General features: G+C 47.5%; 4 protein-coding genes across 8 annotated transcripts; 3 read left to right on the forward strand and 1 right to left on the reverse strand.

Annotated features, from left to right (window-relative positions):
* Positions 1–626: 626 nt before the first annotated feature.
* Positions 627–4,319, reverse strand: p2rx2 (purinergic receptor P2X, ligand-gated ion channel, 2). Its single transcript, XM_062454490.1, has 12 exons — positions 4,075–4,319; positions 3,461–3,596; positions 2,900–2,971; positions 2,692–2,767; positions 2,513–2,609; positions 2,348–2,428; positions 2,056–2,203; positions 1,812–1,942; positions 1,571–1,661; positions 1,380–1,445; positions 1,206–1,283; positions 627–1,107 (listed from the first exon to the last, which is right to left on the reverse strand). Exons 1-12 carry the CDS (start codon positions 4,212–4,214, stop codon positions 1,006–1,008), a joined length of 1,218 nt encoding a protein of 405 aa, XP_062310474.1. The 5' UTR covers positions 4,215–4,319; the 3' UTR covers positions 627–1,005.
* A 538-nt stretch (positions 4,320–4,857) lies between these two features.
* On the forward strand, positions 4,858–10,477 carry pes (pescadillo). Of its 4 annotated transcripts, none has more exons than XM_062454619.1 (15): positions 4,858–5,019; positions 5,406–5,485; positions 5,604–5,757; positions 5,895–6,004; positions 6,161–6,332; positions 6,563–6,652; positions 7,126–7,242; positions 7,624–7,701; positions 7,817–7,906; positions 8,193–8,323; positions 8,465–8,590; positions 8,990–9,183; positions 9,309–9,451; positions 9,584–9,751; positions 10,098–10,477. In XM_062454619.1, the coding sequence occupies exons 1-15, from the start codon at positions 4,996–4,998 to the stop codon at positions 10,179–10,181; spliced, it is 1,761 nt and encodes a 586-aa protein (XP_062310603.1). In that variant the 5' UTR covers positions 4,858–4,995; the 3' UTR covers positions 10,182–10,477. The 4 variants fall into 4 exon arrangements, with proteins under 4 accessions (XP_062310603.1, XP_062310605.1, XP_062310606.1 ...); XM_062454621.1 differs by having other exon boundaries at positions 8,990–9,174; positions 9,312–9,451; XM_062454622.1 differs by having other exon boundaries at positions 8,990–9,174; positions 9,315–9,451.
* Positions 10,478–12,141: 1,664 nt separating this feature from the next.
* gal3st1a (galactose-3-O-sulfotransferase 1a) lies at positions 12,142–16,085 on the forward strand. Of its 2 annotated transcripts, none has more exons than XM_062454814.1 (3): positions 12,142–12,634; positions 14,056–14,203; positions 14,332–16,085. In XM_062454814.1, exons 2-3 carry the CDS (start codon positions 14,076–14,078, stop codon positions 15,485–15,487), a joined length of 1,284 nt encoding a protein of 427 aa, XP_062310798.1. In that variant the 5' UTR covers positions 12,142–12,634; positions 14,056–14,075; the 3' UTR covers positions 15,488–16,085. The 2 variants fall into 2 exon arrangements, with proteins under 2 accessions (XP_062310798.1, XP_062310797.1); XM_062454813.1 differs by having other exon boundaries at positions 12,148–12,634; positions 14,060–14,203.
* Positions 16,086–16,295: 210 nt separating this feature from the next.
* lztr1 (leucine zipper like post translational regulator 1) lies at positions 16,296–23,634 on the forward strand. The gene is made up of 20 exons (XM_062454510.1): positions 16,296–16,944; positions 17,057–17,119; positions 17,219–17,275; positions 17,361–17,440; positions 17,531–17,639; positions 17,731–17,814; positions 17,908–17,965; positions 18,288–18,427; positions 18,583–18,784; positions 19,078–19,122; positions 19,524–19,634; positions 19,806–19,898; positions 19,996–20,091; positions 20,224–20,413; positions 20,510–20,679; positions 20,769–21,052; positions 21,375–21,524; positions 21,904–22,009; positions 22,326–22,406; positions 22,887–23,634. The coding sequence occupies exons 1-20, from the start codon at positions 16,796–16,798 to the stop codon at positions 23,001–23,003; spliced, it is 2,385 nt and encodes a 794-aa protein (XP_062310494.1). The 5' UTR covers positions 16,296–16,795; the 3' UTR covers positions 23,004–23,634.
* Positions 23,635–24,751: the final 1,117 nt, after the last annotated feature.

Genomic DNA, 24,751 nt, shown 5'->3' on the forward strand with positions numbered 1-24,751 from the left:
ATCTTAGGTTTCAGTTTTCCTTTTTTTTTACCATGAACACTAAAGTTTTTTTATTGTGTAATATGTATTGTGGATACAGAACGTAATCTTAAGAACAACTATAAAAATTACCATCTTAGTCACCTTTTCTTTTGTGAATAGTTCATGAACAGCCAGATGATGAGCTGTCCATACATCAAACTCATCCTTTAAACTCGAGGCTGTCAGCTGTTTTACTCCATAGATCAAAACCCAGATTCAGACATGAGTTCCTTTCAGCATTGACATCTCTATTACTCTGTCTGTCCAGAAGGATTCGTGCTTCCCCACAATCTCATTACAGGAACCATTTGGTGAGAAATGTTCTCGTTATTGGATTACTGACTCTCAGAGAGCAGCTCTCCTCCCCTGGACTCGTTGGACTTCCTGTGTGGCGTAAAGTCAACCTTCATGTGTTCTGACGGTAAACTGCATGCACAGATAACTTCCAAGAAAGTTCATGTAAGGTTGTACAAGACGATGACTAGATAGTCGCAGGATTGGCAGACACAATGCACTGTTGATGTAAGTCATTTTATTGTGTGAAGGCCATATTGATAATGTTAAGGGTAGTCTTTAAAATACCTGTATATAACATACTTCAATGTGCGTTATTATGTGTTTTGGTGTGTTTTTCATGTTGCTCAACACCAACGTGGTGTCATTAACATTCATTTAAGTCGGGTGAATACCATCTTAATCGCTTTCATCTGAAGAACACCTGATCCAGTGTGGTGCTGTTCCAGGTCCTGAAGTGACTGGATTTGAGATGGCATTGACCCCTAGACATGGCCTTTATGCAACGACAGGCCTTGTAAGATGTTGCTCTCAGAAGATGACCCCTTCGGTTCTTGTAGCAGTCATTGGGTTCGGTTCCACGAGAACCGTGAGCCCGGTCTGGGAACACCTGAACGGCTCCCAGGGGACAGTCCGTTTAGAGGTTTGGTGTCTGAGGGGGTCTGGTACATCTGGCCAGAGATGTGTTTGTCACAGCGCCACGCCCTCTGACAGGTCTGAGTGGTTGGAGCCGTAGCTCATGATGGTGAACTCTGTAGACAGGTCCTGAGCAGGCTTCGGGGTCCTAGTGCCCTGTGACGACAAAGCAAGACAGGTCAATCAGTAGGGCTAGCGATGTGTAGAGAGGTTTATGCTAAAACAGTATTTTCTTAAGACTTGTTTTTCCTCACGTCGTCAAACTTTCTGTCGCTGAAGACTTCGTTCTTGTCGATGAAAGTCAGCATGATCCAGTCACAGATGATGGAACACTGGACAGAACATGAGTGGATGAGAGGAATGTGGCTAAAACAGCTATGGAGCTCAGTTGTTAACCAAACGACGGGAGGAAATCTATCCAAACCTACTATTCCAACTGATGTCATGGCCGTCACTGTGTTGATGATAGTTGGGATCAGGCTGAATTTTCCTGCCTGCAAAGAAAATAAGTTAAATATAAACAACTGTAGTGGAACAATGAAACCCATTCTTGATGACTATTCTATATCAGTGTTGTCTAACAGCTGTTGGTGTTGCTGAAGATGCAGGCTCCACCTACATGTCCATGAACGATGACATCCAATCGAATCCCAAACGCCTTGACGAGTGTCCGAAACTCTTCCCCATCCTTGCTGTAGTACTTGGCGAACCTACAAGTATAATTTCAACATTAAAACACAAAATAGGAAGATTGGAAAGAGAGAGGGATAGACTATAAAGCCAGGGAAATATAGACAGAGTGAGACTAACTGAGTTTTAATGAGATGGTCTACGTGAAGTTTGACGTGATGAAAGTTCACCTGTAGTTGTACCCTGAGCTGGCCAGGTTCTTACGGAGGTCCAGTCGACGGAATGAGTAGGTGGGGGTGCACTGAGACGGGTCAACGTCAAGGTCACACTTCCAATTAATGAAAACGCCAATCACCCCTCCCTGACAGAGCACAACCAATCAGCACTCCTCGCCGCAGCGACGGCACAGACAGCATGACTGACTTGGGTTGTATTGAACAGAATTTCACAGTTAGTCACACGTGTGGGACTTACAGTTTTGCACAGCTCGCTGAACTTCTCCCTGGCCTGTTCAGCAATGTAACCCAGACGGAAGACCGGGCAGTAAGGGGCTTTCTCCTCGTGGTAGTGACACTTATTCAAGTATTTCTTTATGTTTCGATTGCGTGGCTTGATGTTCCCTCTGTTGAAAAAGACGCGCAAATCAAGAAATGTTCTGTTACCTTTAATCAATGCAGAATTAAAGGTTAGGTTGCAGCCAGGCAGGGTATAAAAGGTTGTTGGTCGGTGTGTGTTTGTGCAAAGGTGGAGAGATTCTATACTCTACCTCAGCACTTTGAACTTTGGGAAATGGATGGCATTTTTGATGAACACTGTGAAATTGATGGCCTCTACTAATGCAGGTTCCCTGTTAATGACAGTGAACAATTAAGACTCTTGTACCACTGAATTATGACATTACATTCTCAACCCTGCAGTCTTTGATCCTCACCTCACGGCTGCATAGCCTTCTACAGGACACCAGGTCTGTATCTCACAGGTCTTGAAGGTGAGGTTGTAGTAAGGCACACAGCGCCCAGTTCTCGGACCTGCAGAAAATGTCAGCAGCAAATTTAGAAATAGTCTAGGAGATGCAGATTCATTTGCTAACACTTAAATTGAAGTCTGTACCGCTGCCATCAAAGTCCACCTCTCCTGCAATGCAGTCAGAATCCGTTGTACAGTTGGCATTGGAAACAGTGAAATGCTATGAAAATGGAACAAAGTCGGTTTTACATTGTTTACCATGACAACTGCTCTACAAATGTCCGTTCATGCATGATTATGAATACATTTGTAAATATGATTTGCCTATATTGACAACATGGCGACCTCCTACCTCAGCACAGATTCCCTGCCTCTGGTTATAAGTGACCTCACGTCTCAGGATGGTGCTTATCACATCTCCACCCTGCACATAAAATGAACAAATTATAAACAAATATAGCCTAATGCAATAATACATGTATTACCACAGCCCTGGTAGGTAGGCCTACATGGATTTTAGTTCATTGGTCCTTGTAGGCAAATATCCTGGTATGGTAATAGTAAAATAAAAGTTTAATGCCGTCGTTAAATTAAGTGTAGGCTATTTTAAGATGCATTGTAACGAAGAATAGATTTGGTTCATTAAAATAAATGAAAAACAGACATAAATCTAAATTTTCATTCATTATTCATTAGCCTACTATTAGTATTTCCAGCACTCAGTTACGCCTTATGCCTGCGGCAGCAGCAATCCCGTGGGTTGGCTTGGCCTAAGTGTGATTTTATTTTACACCCTTTTCTGATTTATTACTTAATTGACCGACAACATATAAATATCATCACCAAATTACAGGTTAGCTCACTGTGTAAAATGCACCATCTCAGTTGTATGTGAGGCGTCCTGGGGACTTACCTCCGGTGGCTGGACATACTGCACCATATCCAGGATTCTGTCTCCCTGAAGGGCTATGCCCGTCATTTTGGTGTACACGGAGCTCTCTGGGCGCGTCTCACTGTCCTGATAGGCTTTCTGACTCATGAACACGTACCTGTGTGGGGGATGTAACAGACACAGCATCGTCGAGGAAACAGTAGTAGGCTACTGTAGAACATGTTATGACTTTTATAAACCAGTTCAAATAATCAACAAATTCCTCTTGTGATTTCTCAAAACACCATTAAGTAGACAAAATGTACTATAGGTAGACTATACAAAGGCTAAATGTCGATGACAATGGTTTTTGAAACCACACAGTTTTTTGTTGACGTTAGTTGCCAGCCAAAGGAATTTTCCCCATGTGGGCTTAACGTTGGCCTATAGCATGTTGGGGTTGTATACAAAACACTCTTGATACAAAATAAACGCTACCTTAATTTGTACACAACCATAATAATTATAATATAAAAATTATAAAATTAGAAACCCTGACATCATACAGTGTTAATCAAAACAAAGATCTCTCAACCATGCATTCACACATTCATTGTTGAAATAATCTCGTATTAACACATGAGGACAAAGCTTACCAGATAAAATAGGTGACCACTAGAAACTGCACCCCTCTATATATGACCCCAAGAGTTTTGTTTTTAACCACCATAACCTTGGGGGTTTCATAGTCCCAGAAACCAATAAAATAATCCTTGATGAACTCAAGTAATCCCATTATGAGTTTGAGTTTTAGATCATGGGTTTTCGCAGATTTGTCAAATTGAACGTGAAGCTCTTGTTCGTAGATATTTCAAAGCATGTGTAATCTTCCTTCCTTTCCCCCTCTGTCTCTGTCTTTCTCTCACGCTCTCTCTCATTCTCTGCCTCTCCTCCTTTCTCATCCTCTGCCTCTCCCCCTCTTTCTCTCTGTCACACCCCCTGCCTCATCTCATCTGCTTTACTGACAGGATGTTTGGTTAACGTAATAGATGTTTCTTGTCCACTAGAATGATTACAAATTAATTTGCTGGCCAGTGCACACAGCCTACTGTACATTTATGTTTAGTTTGTAGAATGCAGTGTTTAACATGTTTGCGTTCGTTAGCGAATGTGCGTGTGTCTTTGTCCAACTTGGTCCAGTGTAAGGTTGATCCCTAAATATATAATTGATAAACATATAATTGTCAATGTATCAATGAAAGATCAAGATCTTACGGCGCATTGAAAATGAATGAATAAAATATCAACACCACTTCACGAACGAACAGATCCGATTAGTAGAGGACTACACTTAATACATAGGGTTGATCAAGCGATGCCGCTGAAGTTGTTTTTGTTCAGGCGCTAAAATATACGTTTTTGGGGTCCTTGACGCAGCAGCGTTCCAAACACGTGTCTGAACCAGGACCAGCACCCGTGTCTCGTAGATAGCTGGTACTGTTGTGTTTACATGATTGTATAGAAAAGAAAAAGAATCGGAACCAACAATTTGACGACACACACATTCCATTTAAGAAATGGGAGGTCTTCAGAAAAAGAAAGTAAGTTCACAAGGTGTAATGTCATAACAGATTTCTGTTTCAACAAAAACTAACGTTAGCTAGCTGGTTGGCTAACATCATCACGAGCTAACTGTATTGCCAGGAATTTATTAGCTAACTAGCTTGCGAGATTCCTATTCATGGATGTATGGATTGTTACTTCGTGTTAATTATCTGGAAGGTGTTGTCGAAGTACCATTTCTTTTTGTCAATGTTCTGTTAGAAATATCACATCACTGCTCAACTATTATGTGCGTGTCAATTATTTGCAATCTACAGCCAGCTAACCAGTTTGCTAGGTATACAATTGTACTAGATCTAATGTATCATTATAGAACGTTATGTTTTTATGTTTGTGCGCTTAATAACTGTATTGACTGTTCCAGTATGAGAGGGGGTCCGCTACCAACTACATCACCAGAAACAAAGCTCGCAAGAAGCTTCAACTGAGTTTAGCAGATTTCAGGTAGCTATTGATGGCTAATAGTCAAAATATTGTGCCTCAGTGTCTTTCAAACTGCAAACGTTAACCTTTTCCTGTCTGTCCTTCTCAAACCTACTCTTCGTTTCGATTTGTTCCGCAGACGGCTGTGTATCCTGAAAGGCATTTATCCACACGAGCCCAAACACAAGAAGAAGGTGAACAAGGGCTCCACAGCTCCGAGGACGTTCTACCTGCTCAAAGACATCCGCTTCCTCCTGCATGAACCCATCGTAGGAAAGTTCAGGGAGTACAAGGTAACGCTAAGGTGTCCTGGCATGTTTGATGTTGATATGACCGTCCTCTGTCCAAATCTTTTTACGAAAATAAAAGTCAAGAACTTAAGTTTGCTCTGGCGTTTAATCAGACTATATATTTGTTCTGTGCTCTGCAGGTGTTTGTGCGTAAGCTAAGGAAGGCTTACGGAAAGTCAGAATGGACAGGGGTGGAGAGACTGAGGGACAACAAACCAGGATATAAACTGGACCACATCATCAAGGAGAGGTGAGACTCCCAAGTGTCCGTGTAGTGCTTATAGTTGTCTGCCAGGGGGCACTAACGAGCCATAATAACTCTGCCTGAGGGAGCAGACTGCATGTCTGCTCAGACTGGATTCCAAGACAGTGGCTTGAGACATCCATCGTACTGTTTGTGCGTCAGGTACCCAACGTTCATCGATGCTGTCCGTGACATCGACGACGCCCTCTCCATGTGCTTCCTGTTCTCCACGTTTGCCCGCACAGGGAAGTGCCACGTCCAGACCATTACGCTGTGCCGGCGCCTCAGTGTGGAGTGGATGAACTTCGTCATCACGTCTCGCTCCCTCAGAAAGGTAAGGGGCAACCGGCCTACTGTCAGACCTTTCTGCCTCAAAATGAAGCTTGTCATACAGAGACATGATCTTTTCATGCGTGAGAGCGTTGGTTATCCTTTTGTTGACATGGACAGATATGCAAAACACATTGTTTGGTGTGTTGTTCTTGCGAGGACAAATGTGGTTGTATGAACCTGGACTGGGGTTTGGCCTGTAAACATCTAACTCGCTATGTTTTTCCCTGACAGGTGTTCCTCTCCATAAAGGGGATCTACTTTCAAGCGGAGGTTCTTGGACAGACCGTCACATGGCTGGTCCCTTACCAGTTTGCTCATGATGTAAGTATGGAGTTATGACAGCCCACCTTTCCTATAGGACTTAGCTGATGTCGTTGGTTTGCAGCCTTTCTTTAAGCAATTGTTCTTTTGACTTGACCTCTACGTGCTCTGTTGGAGGTGAATGCATGTCAGTCTGTAAGGTTTTGGACTTTTTACACCTTACAAGTTTTTAATCTGCTTAAAGATCCATCCCTGGATCTTTTCCCATGATGTTTGTGGTTCTGGCAAACAGACAAAGTTGTACTGTACATATTCCACTCTGCTGGTCAACTCTGTATAGATAGGCTGTGCAGTATCTCTTTAAACCAGTCCTTTTCTTTAATGATCAAATACTTTTTATGGATCTCTTCATTCATTTTGACGGGTACATGGTTTCTGAGATGTTTTCAGATAGTGTATTTTCTGGAGCACATGTTGTCGGACATGTCGGATGGCCTGTAGCCCTCACCTCTCTACCTCTCTCTCTCTGGCAGCATCCCACAGATGTGGATTACAGAGTCATGGCCACGTTCACAGAGATGTATACAACCCTTCTGGGGTTCATCAACTTCCGCCTCTACCAGACCCTCAACCTGGTCTACCCACCCAAGGTACCACACACCCGCCCGCTGACCTTCCCCTAACATCCAGCTGGACATATAAAAGGGAGCCAGATGGCTGAGTGGTGAGGGAGTCGGGCTAGTAATCTGAAGGTTGCCAGTTCGATTCCCAGCCGTGCCAAATGACGTTGTGTCCTTGAGCAAGGCACTTCACCCTACTTGCTTCGGGGGGAATGTCCCTGTACTTACTGTAAGTCGCTCTGGATAAGAGCGTCTGCTAAATGACTAAATGTAAAATTTAAATATCACCACTGTTGTCTTTAACTTGTGTTAGTCAGTGTACTATATTGTAGCGAAGGAAGTTTGTCCTTGACGTGCAAGTCTCGTGTCAGAGAGCTTTATCCAAGTGTATCTTTTTCTTCTGCTCCTCAGATGGACACAAAAGCAGAGGCAGACCTGAAGGCAGAGTATGAGGAAGACTACGCCATGGACTCTGAGAGCTACCTGGAGGTAGGACCACGAACCGCCATTTCTCTGTTGTGTTTCCGTCACACTGTGCTGTGGTTATCTCTGTGTTTGCACGAGAGTCTCTCTTCATGCTCCGTGGCGTCTCGTTTTTGTCCAGAAACTGTCGGCCCTGAGCGCCAGCCTGGCGCGGGTGGTGGCCACCACCGAGGAGGAGGAGGGGCAGATGGACCAGTTCCCTGCAGACGGGGTGAGCACATCTCCCCGCCATCCACACCATCCACGATCCCTTAAACCACTCCTGCATAGCCGTAGATGTTTGTGAAGATAAACATGGCAGATATAACGGGGGGGGGGCGTGGGCTGTAGGGACCAAACAATAGACTAGCTGAATACTCTGATGAATTGAGGTGTTGGACAGGGGAGCACTCTCGGGTTGCTAGGCGAGAGGGCTTTGTAAACGAAGATGATGAAACCAAGCAGATGTTATCTTCACGACTGACCCGTGTTGAATTTCATCCTTTGTTTTTCCGTAGGAGGACATAGAGAACATGGAGGCCAAAGAGAAGGAACAGAACGAGCAGGAGGCCCAGAAGAGGATCTTCGAAGGTCTGAAGTTCTTCGTCAACAGAGAGGTGCCCAGAGAGTCCCTGGCATTCGTCCTGAGGTGAGACCCAGCTCTCCCCACCACTACAACATGTTCCCACAAGTTCATACCATACTTTTTAAACACTACAGGCTGTAGAAGTTTGGATTCTGAGACCTGGTCTTGACGGTCCTCTCCTGTCGTCCTCCCTGGTCTCACTAGGTGTTTCGGTGGCCAGGTGTCCTGGGACAAGTCACAATGTATCGGAGCCACATACGACATGACGGATGAGACCATCACCCACCAAATAGTGGACAGACCCAACATGGATAAACAGTACATCAACAGGTAGGGAAGCAACACACACTCACACACACACACATACGTGGGACTACAGCCATATTAGGCTGGCCTTTTTCCATGTTCAAGTCTAAATGGAATACATATGGCCGTTTTTTCCCCCACAATGGTCTCTTTCAGATGGTTCATCCTTCTAGTGGGGGTTCAAAGAAACCTTGCTGTACTGGCATCTTGTGGGCGGGGGGGCACCCACTGCCCCCCACTGCCCCCGCCCACAGGATGCCAGTATAGCAGGGTCTCTTTGTGTCTTTGGGGAGTGAGGTCACAAGGTCACAACAGACCCTGTCGTCCTGGTAACAGAGCGTAGCTACTTCCTCGGTCACCAGGCCTCAGCCCACCAACCTTGCAACGCTCTGGAATCGTGATCTCGGTGTGTCATCTGTGCAGGTACTACATCCAGCCGCAGTGGGTGTTTGACTGTGTCAACGCCAAGATCCTGCTGCCGGTGGAGGACTACTTTCTGGGCGTGACCCTGCCCCCTCACCTATCGCCCTTCGTGGAGGAGAAGGATGGGGACTACGTGCCTCCGGAGAAGCTGAAGCTGATGGCCCTGCAGCGCGGAGAGAAGCCTGGTGAGAGGCCTCTCTCTCTTCCTCACACTCTCGTTACTGTGGCCTTCTGCTCCATCCAAATATTTCAGATGATAAAAGCGGAATTCTTTATTTTGAACTTTAATTTTGACTTTGTTTTGCTTTAACCCCAGAACAAGAAGAGGAGGAGGAGGAGGAGGAAGACGACGATGATGATGATGATGATGATGACGAGGAGGAGGAGGAAGAAGAGGAGGATGAGGAGGTGGCAGATGAGAAGAACCTGAAGGAGATGGAGAACAGGAGATCCCAGGTCAAGGTAGGTGGCTGTCAGCCAGCTCTCTGTCTTCACCTCCCCGTGGGAGGAGCCGGGATGGAGAACCGCCAGATCCTGACCAAAGCTGTGTTCAGACGCGTTGTTCTGAGAGAGAACGTCCTCTGTCCCCTGCAGGCCCTCCCCGTGAAGGTGACTCCAGGCAGGATGAAGGCAGAGAACCGCGCGCGTCTGGACCAGGAGGAGAAGGCCGAGGAGAAACGTCTGGCCATCATGATGATGAAGAAGAAGGAGAAGCACCTCTACGACAAGATCATGTTCGGCAAGAAGAGGACAGTCCGCGAGGTGAGCTGCGCTACTCTCCGTTGACGTGGGTTTCCTTAGCGACCTTCTGCTGTCAATCATCCGTGGTCACCTGTCCGCATGGGAACAGACTGTTCCAGTGTTCTCACAAACCTCTAGGAATACATAAGATATGGAACTAAAATCATTTGCCTCCCAGCCAATACAATTGTAAGGGATAATGGTTAACGCGGGCAAATGGTTCTGGAATGCTCGCATGTGAAATGATAACCTCTGCAGTGGTGACACAACCTTGGTTCGAGTGTGCAGGATATAAACTTGGCTCGAACACCAGTAGGTTCACTGCCCTCATCACTGTTCATTAACTACATCCTCTCTCACATGACAGGCAAACAAGCTGGCGGCCAAGAGAAAAGCCCACGACGAGGCCAGCAAGCCGGACAAGAAGAAGAAAAAGGCCAAGAAACAATAGGAGAGAGCGTCGACCACATAAAGGACTCGTATTGTATTTGTATGTGACTTGCATACATCAGCTGTTGAAATCTCATGAAACTCATGAGTTTGTTCTCATGCAGAGAGTCCCACGAGGGGGAATGTGTGTTTGTCCTGGTTTGAGTGTCGTGTTTCGAGAGAGTCGTCCCAGTGAGGAGAATGTGCGGAAGCCTTGTTTGTGTGAGAAATGACTGTTGGCACGCAGTTTTCCCTCAAGATTTTTCAACGTTTCCAGCCATTTTAATCTGTTGTAACACATTAAAATGGAGAGTCGGATACTTCAGTAAAAAGTGCTTGTTTTCATTTTTTTCTTTGTAACAATGTCAATTTTATACCCTGATGTGTTCTACTGCCAATAACAAACCAGATATTCAAACACTCACCAACCACTAAATGTACATGTGCTACACGTACATTTAAATGTGTGGAACATTTACATGTGACACCTGCATCAATCTCCTGTTGCAAAAGCATATAGTTTGCATGTTCCCCCAAAAGCCGTGGTGCCAAAGTAAATAATGATTGATGCTGTCCAGGAGTCAGAATAACATACATGGATTCTTACGTGGTTGAAGGAAACGCGCTGGAGTTAAGGCCAGAGGGCTCAACATCCTCATTGGCTCGGAGGTCGAGGTCGCCATGGAGTCAGTGTGTGGGAGGCTGAGTAATTGGTTGGAGTCGGGGTCAGGTGGGCGGTGATGACGACGAAGACCCGCCCTCCTGGGCCCCTGTGATGAAGCTGTGATCTCAATGGGCCAGGGGCCAGGCCAGTCATGCACCCCCTCGCTCCTCAGTCATTGGTCGGGCCGACGCCCCCCGCCGCGTGCCTGGTCTGCATTCCCTGCGTGCCCGCCCAGTCCGAGGCTCAGCCTGGCACTCGGGGGTGCGTGCACACCAGGGCCCACCCTGTTCAACAATAGCCTGAGTGTTGTTGCCGGGCGCTGGGGTGGGGAGACGACCAACGTGATCCCCGATGCTGGGTTGCTGGTGCAGAGAGAGGACAGTGAGGAAGGAGACCCTCCTCTCCCTCCCCAACCATGTTGTTGACAAGGGGTGTATGACCACATATTGCTGCATCCTTGCTCCCAGTGCCAAATTAACTCATCAGTCTCTAGCTGGAGGTCTATCTCTACACTCTATTGACAATCCTACTGTTGTGGTATGGATGTGCGCAGTTTTAAAGGATAACTGAAAATATCCAGACTACAGGACAGACTGCAGATGGGTGTCTAATGATAACCCACTATCACATACGACATGGATTTTAAAAGACATTATCGAATTCCAATGATTACATTTAGTCATTATCCAGAGCGACTTACAGTAAGTACAGGGACATTCCCCCCGAGGCAAGTAGGGTGAAGTGCCTTGCCCAAGGACACAACGTCATTTTGCACAGCCGGGAATCGAAACGGTAACCTTCAGATTACGAGTCTGACTCCTTAACTCAGCCACCTGACTCCGCCGACAGAGACTACAAGTCACAGAGCAATGCATGGCGGGAAATACAACATCCATTTCATGTGTCCATCTGTAAACTTTATCCATAGAAAAACAACTGTTCTGCTTTACTACGATGTTTTACAATCGTATATAACAAACTGTATTTTACCATGAATGTGCTTTATCTGCTTCATAACTAAGCTTTCAGAGCAGGACTATAAGATGCTCTATCGAATGTCACAATTGAGGCCTTTGTGACTCGGTTTGGAGCTTTGTTCCTTTTCTGCTGCTTGCGATCAGCTTGCAGCTCAGACTGCAGTGTACGCTCTCAATAGCTGCCTGTGTGCAGACAGAGAATAGAGGCCATAGAGCTACAATCTCTCTCTTTCATTTCTCCCTCTCTCTCTCTCTCTCTCTCTCTCTCTCCTCCACCCCTTCTCCCCCACTCCCCCGCAGGGCCATCTCTCATTTCACACACACACACTGACAAGCCCAAGTCCCTTGACATGGGGGGGCTGACGTCACAGGTGACTGTCTGAGCCTCTCAGAGGTGCTGGGTCAGTCCTCGTTTTTGAAATTAGAACAAGCAGAGGAGGACGAGGCCTTCAACGAGCACTCTGCATGAACAGACGAGAGAAGGGAGGGAGGGGGGAAGAGAGAGAGAGAGAGAGAGAGAGAGAGAGAGAGAGAGAGAGCACCTGCCGGGTGAATGGATCTCGCAAAGTTGCATGAATGATAAGGAGAGCGCGGGGACTGGGTGAGACTTCTGACGGCATGTCTGTCTCAGGATCTGGCCACCAGTGGACTTGATAGCTTCTCTGAGACTGCAGTGGCTAAGGGGCAGATACCAGGGTTGTCCACTCAGAGCTATGCATCTGGTGGAGAAACAGCTATCAGAGGTCTGACCGAGGATTCGTGCGCCAGAGGGTAAAGTGTCTGTTGGCCTCCCTATATGTTCGGAGTGGTGGAAGGAAATCAGTGGGGTAAAACGTACGTATGTTTGTTTTATGTACTTGCATCAAATTATCAGGTTATTAGGCATGATTATGTTTCGGTTCTACAAGTAGGAAAATAAATTAGCTTAAAAATATTTTTGTGAATTCTGTAGCCAGAAAAGTTTCTGTTTCAGGTTTATCTACTGTACAATCACTGTTTGTGATGAAACTGTCAACATGCACTTTTGCCCCTGAAAGTTAGAGCTTACAATTTAAAATAAGTGCTTATGTTATTACTCACATATTGTGTTCACATATTGTGTTGCTACTATTGATTAGCAGTAACCACAGAGTAAATTGAGTTATTGAGTGACACATTCAAAAACATGGCAAAGCAACATGACCACAATTAAGCTCTACCAAAACGAACCACTATTAAAAAAGGATTAATGGTGAATGATTCTTGAGGTAAGCAACACCCTCATCAGGAGAGAAGATGGTAAACAATCTGATGGCAGGTGCTTGTTATTGGTCCCTGGGGTCCATCCCGTACTGAGGACTTATAGAGGCAGCGCTACTCCAGTCAAGCACCTTGTATCCAGACGAGCTCTTCAGTGTCTCCTGTCTCGCTGGGCTCAGAGAGCAGGGAGAAAGCTCCCTAACACGCCCCCACAAAGAACCCTTCACGGTCAGAGACAAAGAAGGAGAAAACACAGGCCTTTTACCCGGTATCTGGGCGGGGACAACTTTTAGAAAACAGTTATTTATTTGCCCGCAAAATGAGTCGTCTGTTCACACGCAAATTGTTTGACGTCAATACAACATTTTTTACTTGTTCTAGTGAATTGACCAGTCTGACAAAAGCACGTTCTCTGACTTGGCCTGTTTACAGGATCGATAAAATGATTTTGTCTTGTAGCTTAACGGTAAAGAAGATGTTTTATTGATTGGTGTAGGATCTTGTCTCCCTGCTGTGCTTCAGTGTGTCTCCCATGTTACTTTTTAATGCTGAGTAAGGCATGTCACTGTACAGATCTCATTACACACCACAACAAGAGTAGCCGGGGTTGGAAGGATCACTTTCCACTGTGTTGCAATATTAATCAAAGAGATAGATGACTAGGGAAGAAAAGGTACACCAGAGAACAGGTATAATTATTGTGTCAGCACAATTGGAATAATGACATTAAGTCAATAAACTATTCTGATTGAGGTTGATTTAATCTCTTATATTCAGGTTCATCTCATCTGCATTTGACTAAAGAACTGTATGTATTTGCCTAGGTAAACACACTCCCAGTTTATACAGCTATAGGCATCTCTGAATACAATAATTGGACACATGAGACCCCGGTGTAATCAGACAAACAGATTTAGATTAACTTGGCTCTAAAGCGTGGGTTTCAGTCCCTTCACCTTGATAAATAATCCTTACAAAACATTTAAAACATTTCTTCTCCCTACTTTCTCCTCCAGACAGTCTGTTACTTCTGACCATGGTTGTCAAGCAGGGAAGACAGTGGAGGTCCATGTGTAAAGGCTTGGTCTTGGGTACACTTCTCACCAGCTGCATGATTCTGCTCTACTGCCTGTCTGCTCCTCAAGTCCACCTCAACCTCCCAGAGTAAGGCCTTTTCCAACCCAGAAGTCTTCTTAATGACATTCTGTGTACTGGTTATAGATGTGCAGTGTACAGTTACTATAGCGACATGGTGGCTTGAGTCTAGATACTATATTCTCTTTGTTTTTTAGGGTTCCTGTGCCTTATTCCTGTGCACATCGTCCCACCCCACCACACACCTCGTCAATCACAAACAGCTCCCAGCGTCTCCCGGGACAGGCCAGCCTCTGCACCCCCAAAGTGGACATCCTGTTCATGAAAACCCACAAGACGGCCAGCAGCACGCTCCTCAACATCCTCTTCCGTTTCGGAGAGAAGCACAGGCTCAAGTTTGCCTTCCCCGACAGCCGCAATGACTTCTTCTACCCCTCGCCTTTCCAGCGCTCCCAGGTGAGGGATTACAGACCTGGGATGTGCTTCAACATCATGTGTAACCACATGCGCTTCAATGCCCCTGAGGTGGCCAGAGTGCTCCCCACAGACAGTTCCTACGTCACCATCCTCAGAGAGCCAGCTGAGCTCTTTGAATCCTCATTCCACTATTTTGGCCGTCTGGTGCCTCTGACGTGGAAGATTCCGGGCGAGGACAAGCTAGCCGAGTTCCTGCGTGATCCGCGCCACTACTTTGACCCGGAGGGCTTCAACTCCTTCTACCTCAAGAACCTGCTGTTCTTTGACTTTGGGCAGGACAACACTCTGGCACCGGACGACCCCAGAGTGGAGGAGGGCATCAGGGTCATCTCCGAGCGCTTCCACCTGGTCATGCTGGTGGAGCACTTCGAGGAGTCCCTGATCCTGCTCAAGGACGCCCTCTGCTGGGAGGTGGACGACCTGCTCTTCTTCAAACTCAACGCTCGCAAAGGCTCTACCGTGTCCAAGCTCACCCCGGAGCTGAGGGCCAAGTCCCGCGAGTGGAACGCCATCGACTGGAAGCTGTATCGACACTTCAACGCCACCTTCTGGAGGAAGGTGAAGGCGTACGGACACAAGCGCATGGCCGACGACGTGGCCGAGTTGAAGAGGAGGAACGCGGAGATGGCGGCCATGTGCATTGAGGGCGGCCACGCCGTGGAAGCCGGGAGTATCCAGGAAACTGCCATGCAGCCCTGGCAGCCTATCGGTGAGAAGTCTATCATGGGCTACAACCTGAAGAAGAATGTGGACAAGGCCTACCGGAAGATGTGTCGGAAGATGCTCACCCCAGAACTGCAGTACTTGACAGAGCTTGGGGTCAACCTGTGGATCACCAGGCTGTGGGGCCATGTGAGAGATCTCATCAACTGGTGACCAGAGACATGATCAAAAGGGGCCAATTCACGATTCGAGAATGAGGTGTTAGAAGTGTTCAGGAGAAGTGTTTAGTGTTTGTGACAGTGATGAGAAGGGGGATGAGAACAGGCCGTCACCAGGCTGTCACGGTCTGGATGTCGTTAGTTCTGTGTTTTATGTTTGTTGTGTTATGGCTGCGTCTTCAATCGCGGGTTTGTGAACTTTTGTTTTTGTTTAATGTCAAATGTATTGATTCCATCGACCTGTTTTGAAAAATAAAATGTTTCCGATGGGTGCTAGAAAGTTGACCTCACAATCTGAACACATGGTGATGAGTGTCCCCTAAAAGTACCTTTTTCCCCTTTTAAAACATATTGGTGTTGAGTGGGGTTTAACTTCTTATTTGTATTGATGTTTAGATCTTTTTTGATAGTAACATGATGCTGACCAAGAATAAACATGCAAGAACCTCTTTTATTGGGCCAAATAAGGTCAAATAAGGAATTTCCTCACACTCATGCCAATCTTTTCTATTGATAATCTCTCGGTGTCTTCAACAAGTAAAGACAAATTAAACACCTCAATCTCTGTTGTGTTTTTCAAGATTGTATATGAAACGTTGAAATACATAATAAATGGATTATCCTTATTTTACTTTTGGAACCACTCTAAGATACTTTGGGAACATGTCTACATTGTATACCAGTAGGTGGCGACCGTACACACTATGCAGAAAGAAAAAACAGCTGATCACTTTCCTTGCAGTGATTGGTCAAATATTTCCTTCGCTACTTATTCTGTGGTTTTGTCCCAGGAAGACATTAGGTGAAGGGGAACTGTGGTTCTTGTTAATGCCTCATGAATTGGAAGGTGTTGTTGATAAACTACAATTTCCAGCAATCATTTAGGGGCGTGGGTGGACGACCGTTCTTGTTACGCTTTAGAAAACACACTTACGACTAAAACAAAGATAGCTAGCTAGTTTTAAACTAAATGAAAATTATTAGGTTTATCATACCATAAAGCGGACATAGATAGGGTGACGTTAGCTGGCCTAGCTAGCTCCCTTTCGCTGTCACTCGTTTTGTTGACAGCGTTGTGAATCTATCTAGCTTCTAGCTAACAGCTAGGCTAACATTTTCCTATTGTAATCTCTTGTTTGTGTTTTGCTACAGTTTTTTCGAGGACTATGTGATGCCAAATGCCTTGCAGTTCGCAGCATATTCACCAAAACCATCACAAACGTCTTCTGTTTTTTATTCGCTAGACTTTTTTTGCTCATCTCAGTGTGACTGATTGAACGTGTGATGGTTTCCTGCGAAAACCATGTCTTGTAAATCCAAAGTTGCCCCAAGTGTTGATTTCGACCACAGCTGTTCGGACAGCGTGGAATACTTGACACTTAATTTTGGCCCTTTCGAGACCGTTCATCGTTGGAGAAGGCTCCCGCCGTGTGACGAGTTTGTTGGGGCAAGGTAATCTGGACAGCTAATCTCACTTTAGACATTCCTTTCGCTAGCTAGAGCAAAATGAATGTTATTGGTCATGCCATTATGTATTAATCCATGAACTCTTCACGTCACACAGGCGCAGTAAACATACCGTGGTGGCATACAGGGATGCCATTTATGTGTTTGGGGGAGACAATGGGTAAGACAACAATATTGTTGTGATAGCGTTAATGTAGTTCGCAACATGTCTGAACCTGGTATACTGTATCTTACTGTACGTTCTTAACCCTGCACATAGGAAAAACATGCTGAACGATCTGTTACGTTTTGACGTCAAAGACTGCTCATGGTGTCGGTAAGAATGGAATGCACCCATCTAAATACTCGTTTTACAATAACAGCGAAAAATCATAACGTGTTGCGCTTGATGTGTATCGCAGAGCCTTCACCACAGGCACCCCGCCGGCACCCAGGTACCATCACTCCGCTGTGGTGTATGGCAGCAGCATGTTTGTATTCGGTGAGTTTGAACAGTCATTTGTATGTCACAGCCTGCGTAGCAATGAACATTTGTTGGTGGTAGTGGTAGTAATGTTTCGTCTGTTTTCAGGGGGTTATACGGGCGATATCTACTCCAACTCCAACTTGAAAAACAAAAATGACCTCTTTGAATACAAGTTCGCAACAGGACAGTGGACTGAGTGGAAAGTGGAGGGCAGGTAAGAAATTAAGAACATCTTGCCATGTTTTCTTAATCCTTCATGTCTGAACATTGTAACAGGCAATGACGGGACCTTACCTGTGTTTCAGTCTGCCTGTGGCCAGGTCAGCCCATGGGGCGACAGTCTACAGTGATAAACTCTGGATATTCGCTGGCTATGATGGGAACGCCAGGTAGTACGAAATCAATCGTTTGCCACATTCCACGAGAGTGCAGTAGTTGGAGTCTCTGACGTCGTGAGCGTTTTGTCTGTTCCCCGTCTGCAGGTTGAATGACATGTGGACCATCAGTCTCCAGGACCGAGAGCATGCTTGTTGGGAGGAGGTGAGAGTCCGGAACCTTCTCCCGGAGAAGGAGAACACACTCGGAACACACACCTCCATCGTGTTTATTAAAACAACCCACGAAACATCAGTTTTTGCGATAGATAGACTAATGCGTTCTGCAGAGAAGGGAGACTGGTGTTGGTCACGGTTTGGAATGGAAGGGACAAAAACAGGACAACGGCGGATAGCGCTATATATTTTTTGTTTTTGACTCCGTACTTATGGCAGCAGGCGTGTGTTGCTTAGACGGCCCCCTTAACTGAAAAGTGCGGCGGGAAACCCTGATATTGGATTGTTGGATGTGCCGCTGTGCGTTTCAGATCGCTCAGAGTGGAGAGATTCCCCCGTCCTGCTGCAACTTCCCCGTGGCCGTGTGCAGGAACAAGATGTTTGTGTTTTCTGGCCAGAGCGGAGCCAAGATCACCAACAACCTCTTCCAGTTCGAGTTCAAGGGCCACATGTGAGTCTTAAGTCCAGCTCCAAACCAGACTGGAACCCATTCCCAGTCAGGAATACAGACTCGAAACATGCTATTCGGGGGACAGTAAAACGTGAGCTGGTTTATCAAGGTTTAAGACGGTGGTCTGACCCAGCCTGTTCCTCTTCCCCTCTCAGGTGGACCCGCATCCCCACCGAGCACCTGCTGCGGGGCTCCCCACCCCCGCCCCAGAGGCGCTACGGCCACACCATGGTGGCCTTCGACCGCCACCTCTACGTGTTCGGTGGGGCGGCCGACAACACTCTGCCCAACGAGCTCCACAGCTACGACGTGGACTCCCAGAGCTGGGAGGTGGTCCAGCCCAGCCTGGACAGCGAGGTGCGCTCCCTACGCCGCTCTGCCGGCTGTGTACCATGCCGCTCTGCCGGCTGTGTACCATTCCGCTCTGCCGGCTGTGTACCATGCCGCTCTGCCGGCTGTGTACCATTCCGCTCTGCCGGCTGTGTACCATGCCGCTCTGCCGGCTGTGTACCATGCCGCTCTACCGGCTGTGTACCATGCCGCTCTGCCGGCTGTGTACCATGACTCGGAGTGTCGTCACTAACCTGTCTCTTGTTTATGTAGCGTTCGATGCTTTTTTGAAGTACCACTGTTCTCTCAACCCCTCCCAGGATCCCCTCGGAAACGAGATGACCTCATCTCAAGGGTCAATTGTGGTAAAATACCTTCATTAAAATCCCAAACGTGTGTACTTCTGACATGTCTTCATTTCTGCACTGACGAACAGCGCACACTAATTTGAGCATGTGGTCGTTTACGGGGTTAAAACAAGTCTAGCTAGCGTGTTTACAGACCCATAGCCGTGGTGTGTGACTAACTGACTACTGTCAACGGGCCCAGCCTCACGTTCACAGAACACGAGTCACTAACCGCTGGTTTTAAAACCGGGACAAATGGGTTGGCCGGGGACCTCATTCACGCCTGTTCTCCCACAAACGCCCATCTCATCTGCTTTTCTCTTTTCCTCCAGTCACTTTTCAAGGAACACCCTCCAGGCCCCCCCGCAGGGTGTCTGTGTAGCACCGGGCGTCCTAACCCTCTCTCTGCCTCTCCTCAGATGCCCAGCGGGCGTCTGTTCCACGCTGCCGCCGTCATCCACAACGCCATGTACGTGTTCGGAGGCACGGTGGACAATAACGTGCGGAGCGGTGAGATGTACCGCTTCCAGGTGGGCCTTTTAACCATCTGAACTCTGAAGAAACCCCCAAAATCTAATATCTGCTTGACGTTTCCTGCATATCAGCCTATCCATCTAATTTGCTATCTGTCTGTCAGTCTAATTTGTCTGTTTATCTAATGTACCTATCCTTATTCATTAATTTTCCCTGTGTGGCTGCAGTTTTCATGCTACCCCAGGTGCACCCTTCACGAGGACTATGGCAAGCTTTGGGAGAACAGGCAGTTCTGTGACGTGGAGTTCATCCTAGGGGAGGTGGGTCCTCATGTCTGTCACGTTGTGTGATGGCGGAGGTAGGCTGGGGGGGGGATGTTGTTGAGAGCTTCATCTCTTTCTCTGTCCCTGCGTGCAGAGGGAGGAGAGAGTTCTGGGTCACATCGCCATAGTGACGGCGAGATGCCAGTGGCTGCGTAAGAAGATCCTGCAGGCCCGGGACAGACAGAGACAGGTCAGTCTAGACACGCGTCCACTGCAACATAAACAAACATTAACAACAACTCATTTCCGCTCCATATGTGCATGGTGTCGACTCCCCCCTGCGTGCGTGCGTGCGTGTGTGTGTGTGTGTGTGTGCTCACAGAAGAACAAGCCGGAGAGCTGTGAGGAGAGCGAGGAGGGGCCTCCCCCAGGGCCCAGGGACCTCCCGTGTGTGAGCCGGCCATCGGGGGCCCAGCCTCTACTGGAGGTGTCCATCAGGGAGGCCGAGGCCAAGCCCTTCGAGGTTCTCATGCAGTTCCTCTACACAGATAAGATCCTGTACCCTCGCCGAGGTGAGTGCTCACACACACACACACACACACACACGCACGCACTTTACCGGTGACGTTATCTGCAGTTGCTCTGGAAGGTGGCATGTCGCCCTCTAGGTCACGTCCAGGACGTCCTGCTGATCATGGACGTCTACAAGCTGGCTCTGAGCTTCAAGCTGTCTCGCCTGGAGCAGCTGTGCGTGCAGTACATCGAGGCGTCGGTGGACCTGCAGAACGTCCTGAGCGTGTGCGAGAACGCCAACAAGCTGCAGCTGGACCAGCTGAAGGTCAGCCCCCTCCAGGAGAAACCCCCCCCCCCCCGGAGATGAACCCCCCACACCCCCGATCTTCACCCTCTCCTCTGTCTTCCCCGCAGGAGCACTGCCTGAACTTCGTGGTGAAGGAGACTCACTTCAACCAGGTGATCATGACCAAGGAGTTTGAGCGCCTCTCCACGGCGCTGATCGTGGAGATCGTGCGGCGGAAGCAGCAACCTCCTCCTCGGGTGTACTCGGACCAGCCGGTGGACATCGGCACCTCCCTGGTCCAGGACATGAAGGCCTACCTGGAGGGGGGCGGCCTGGACTTCTGCGACATCATCCTGCTGTTGGACGGACACCCGCGCCCCGCCCACAAAGCCATACTGGCCGCCCGCTCCAGGTACGCAGTCATACTGCTGAGTGCACACTCGCACACTACTGCATGCGTACTGGTGTGCTACCGCATGCATGCCAAACAACAAGAATGCGACGTGTCAAATTCTTCCTGAATGCGGGCAAAAAAACGATAAGAGCCTAACGAACTCGCTTCAATACATTTTGATTTCCTCACCATTTGAAATCCATCGAAACTTTTGACATCGTTGCACGCTTAGATTTCTTTTTGCCACGTTTATCTTTAACATCATTCATCACTAGTCTCCCTAACGTTTACCTGCAATGACTCTGCGCGCTTGCTTCCTTCTCCGACTCGGCACGGCCAGTTACTTCGAGGCCATGTTCCGCTCATTCATGCCGGAGGACGGCCAGGTGAACATCTCCATCGGGGAGATGGTTCCCAGCAAGCAGGCCTTTGAGTCCATGCTGCGCTACATCTACTACGGAGACGTCAACATGCCTCCTGAAGACTCCCTGTATCCTTCACAACCTCCACCACCACCCCCCGCTCACGTCCCTGTACTGGGGAGGGGAAACGGCTCAGTGGTTAGAGCAGTTAACTGCAGGTCATGATACCTTAGGTTCAAAACCCCCTCCTTCTCCATCATCACCCTCTGCTCGCGTCCCTCTGTAGTGGGGAGGGGAAACAGCTCAGTGGTTAGAGCAGTTAACTGCTGGTCATGAGGCCTTAGATTCAAATCCCCCTCTGTAGGTTGCTTTGGATAAAATGATCTACTAATTGGTGCATTAATGGCTGTTGCATTATTAGTTTGGGTCCTAATCCGACAGTCTGTTACGTCAGTGTGTGCCCTGGCCGAGGCTGTTTCTGTGCGTTTCCTTAACCCATGTTGTCAGCTACCTGTTTGCAGCTCCATATTATTATGGGTTCTCCAACAACAGACTCCAGGCCTACTGCAAGCAGAACCTGGAGATGAACGTCACCGTGGAGAACGTCCTGCAGGTATCTGGTTTGGGTTCCGACATGCACTTGGGGTCTTTTTTTGCACGCACGTCCCGTCTTCGCCATGACGATGTGTCAGGTTGTCCGTGCGACCCGATCGCTCCCTCTCTGCGATCGGCCCGACGTGGTCCTGATCTGGGATGACGTCTCGGAGCCGCCTGGTCCTGATACTGCGCCGTGGTGGTAAAACCCGTCTTCCTCTTCTTGGTCATGGGTCGTCCCCCTGGCGTAGCCCCTGGCTCCGCCTCCTAGAATGTAGCCTGGGGAAGGACAGCTGCTTCAGACCCCCCTCTCTCTGTGCCCCCCCTCCCCTCAGATCTTGGAGGCTGCAGACAAGACCCAGGCCCTGGACATGAAGAAGCACTGCCTGCACATCATCGTCCACCAGTTCATCAAGGTGGGTGGGCTGGTCTCTGGAGCCTTGGGGCGATGCTGCCCCCCCCCTCTCTGCAACTGAGATATAACCCCCCACCGTCACCGCCCCCCCCCCCCCCTTCACCCCTCCGTGGACCACCCCTTCTCTCTCCGCCTCGGGGAGAGACAGTTCACAGCCCGGCCGGCTGAACAAGCACCTTATCCCTCCCGCCGGTGTCGTTGGGTCACAATGCCAATCGGAGTGTTGTTTGTTTTAAAGAACCAATGAAAAACGACGGAGCTCTTTGTTTAATAGCAACGCTAGCGTTAACGCAGCCTCGCAAAGTTCACTTTAACGTTAAGATTATAATTTTTTAATTTTAATTATTTTCTTCCTCCTCCCCCCCTCCCCTGTTTGGCTTCGTATGAGCATGTTACTGCCACCGCTGCCCCCGTTCCAGGGCTGTGCTCGAGTGTGTTTGTTTACGTTTGGATTTGGTTTGCTCTCCTCCCCCATCCCAAGGTGTCCAAGCTTCCCAACCTGAGATCCCTGAGCCAGCTGCTGCTGCTAGACATCATCGAGTCTCTGGCCACGCACATATCAGACAAACAGTGTGCTGAGATGGGCTCCGACATATAGGACTGTAGAGGGACGAGACGGTATCCTCCTGTTTCTGTTAACCTCCTCCATGCTTCATCACTTCCATTCCTTCCTGGTCAGAATCTGTCGGTCTGGATGTTCTTTTGGACCTTGCATGTTTAAAAAAAAAAAAAAAAAATTATCCATGCTGGCGGACGATTTTATTAGGTTGTTTTGATCGATCATAAAAGTTCTGATCTCAGAGAACTGAGAGGAACGATTGAGTTTCAGCGTGTGGTGGCCCAGACGAGCTCTCAGAAGGCTGTCAGAAGACTTCACATGAAAGTGCATGAAAGTTCCCTCTCTGCTCACACAGGTGACACCACCAGGTGTCCTGTGCATTTGTCTCCTCATAAATAGCTCTCCTTATACATTATTTTACATTCATGTGATATATAAGGTCAAACCCAGCCTACGGCCATGTCCTGTATAGTAACGTTGTACCGTGTGTACAGTACCATTGTATTTAGGCTGTTTTATTGGTTATAGGCATACTGTTAATTATGATTTCACCTACTTGTATTATTGTATTTTAATAACTATATATATATTTACTTATGTCAAAATGTTATTCATGAATATACACTTGATGTATTCAATGCCTTAAATAAATGACCTAAGTAAAATTGAATTAGTGTCTGAAAAGATTGATATCTCTACTGATGGACGCAGCGTAGCTGAAACTGAATGGTGAAAAGACAGACTTGAGACTCCAGCAGTCTAGCACAATGGCGCCTATTCTCTGAGTCTCGACCGTCCCTGACTATGCTGCCACACCTGCCAACTGACTCGTTCGGCCATTACTGCAGCATGTTGGCTTTCTGATAGTGATAGTCGTTTAGGTTAGGTGTCAGAGCTAACGTCTTCAAATCTGTTGAACCTGCCGCTATTACTAAGGAACTGTTTATCTGATGAACAGCGTGTGGACGAGATGGGTTCCTGTCTTCTGAAGTCAGTCATGGGGTCGAGAAAACAGGTGAGGCCTAAGTCGAAGCTCATTCAGGACAGGTTCATCCTTGACCTCTGCCTATCAGCAGTGACCTTCAGCAATTCTGGCTTCCACAGTCCGATGTGTGTGATAAGCTTGCACAATGCCCTCCTATGTGGGAAGAACATTCCAGTCATATAGGCAAGGGGTATCAATGCATACACACCCAGCTGTTGCTTTTTAAGAGTGATCGGATTGCTAATTCCAAATCTTCTTTGTAACTTCTGTTCCATGTACCTCTAAATCATTTTGTTACTCGTGAAGAAGATGTTTTGCATTCATGTGTTCAAGTTAACAAGGACAAGGCTGAAAACCAAGATTAAGTTTCTTCTTCAATGCCAGTTACAAATCAGATATCTTAGAAAACTCACGGAGGACCTTCGACTAAGTGTCGGGTCCTTTGTAAGCAGGATTGCTGTGAGCACAAGGAACCATTCATGGTCTGGACACTTGAGACACTTGGCAGGTAATCCGATTTTCTCAAAGGAGGAAAAGGAAACCTTGACTGCAGTAATGACCCAAACTCATAAAGCCACGTCAGTGACATCAGCAAATAATTGGAAATGATAATTACTGCAAGAGGCAGTGGTGGACAGACTTAAAAGACTTTGACCACCTGTCTGACCACCCCTGGGAGAGTTATTGGCCCTTCCTGGTTTTGTTTGTTGCTTCATACCCAAGTGGCTCCTGTTCCATTTATCGGAGGCTACTTGCGTCCACCCTCAGCCCAGATTCCCACTGGACATATCTGGTTTCATTT

This window comes from Osmerus eperlanus, chromosome 28 (assembly GCF_963692335.1).
Source record: "Osmerus eperlanus chromosome 28, fOsmEpe2.1, whole genome shotgun sequence".
NCBI lineage: Eukaryota > Metazoa > Chordata > Actinopteri > Osmeriformes > Osmeridae > Osmerus > Osmerus eperlanus.

Coding starts and splice junctions, on each gene's coding strand:
- p2rx2 (XM_062454490.1), bottom strand. CDS start 4,214: ATGGGATTACTTGAGTTCATCAAGGATTATTTTATTGGTTTCTGGGAC. Junction 2,429..2,512: donor GAAGGCTATGCAGCCGTGAG/GTGAGGATCAAA, acceptor TGTCATTAACAG/GGAACCTGCATTAGTAGAGG. Junction 2,204..2,347: donor CCAAAGTTCAAAGTGCTGAG/GTAGAGTATAGA, acceptor CTTTTTCAACAG/AGGGAACATCAAGCCACGCA.
- pes (XM_062454619.1), top strand. CDS start 4,996: ATGGGAGGTCTTCAGAAAAAGAAA. Junction 7,702..7,816: donor ACTCTGAGAGCTACCTGGAG/GTAGGACCACGA, acceptor GTTTTTGTCCAG/AAACTGTCGGCCCTGAGCGC. Junction 9,752..10,097: donor AGAAGAGGACAGTCCGCGAG/GTGAGCTGCGCT, acceptor CTCACATGACAG/GCAAACAAGCTGGCGGCCAA.
- gal3st1a (XM_062454813.1), top strand. CDS start 12,597: ATGTTCGGAGTGGTGGAAGGAAATCAGTGGGGTAAAAC. Junction 12,635..14,059: donor GGAAATCAGTGGGGTAAAAC/GTACGTATGTTT, acceptor TCCTCCAGACAG/TCTGTTACTTCTGACCATGG. Junction 14,204..14,331: donor GTCCACCTCAACCTCCCAGA/GTAAGGCCTTTT, acceptor TTTGTTTTTTAG/GGTTCCTGTGCCTTATTCCT.
- lztr1 (XM_062454510.1), top strand. CDS start 16,796: ATGTCTTGTAAATCCAAAGTTGCCCCAAGTGTTGATTTCGACCACAGC. Junction 16,945..17,056: donor GACGAGTTTGTTGGGGCAAG/GTAATCTGGACA, acceptor CACGTCACACAG/GCGCAGTAAACATACCGTGG. Junction 19,123..19,523: donor CATCTCAAGGGTCAATTGTG/GTAAAATACCTT, acceptor GCCTCTCCTCAG/ATGCCCAGCGGGCGTCTGTT.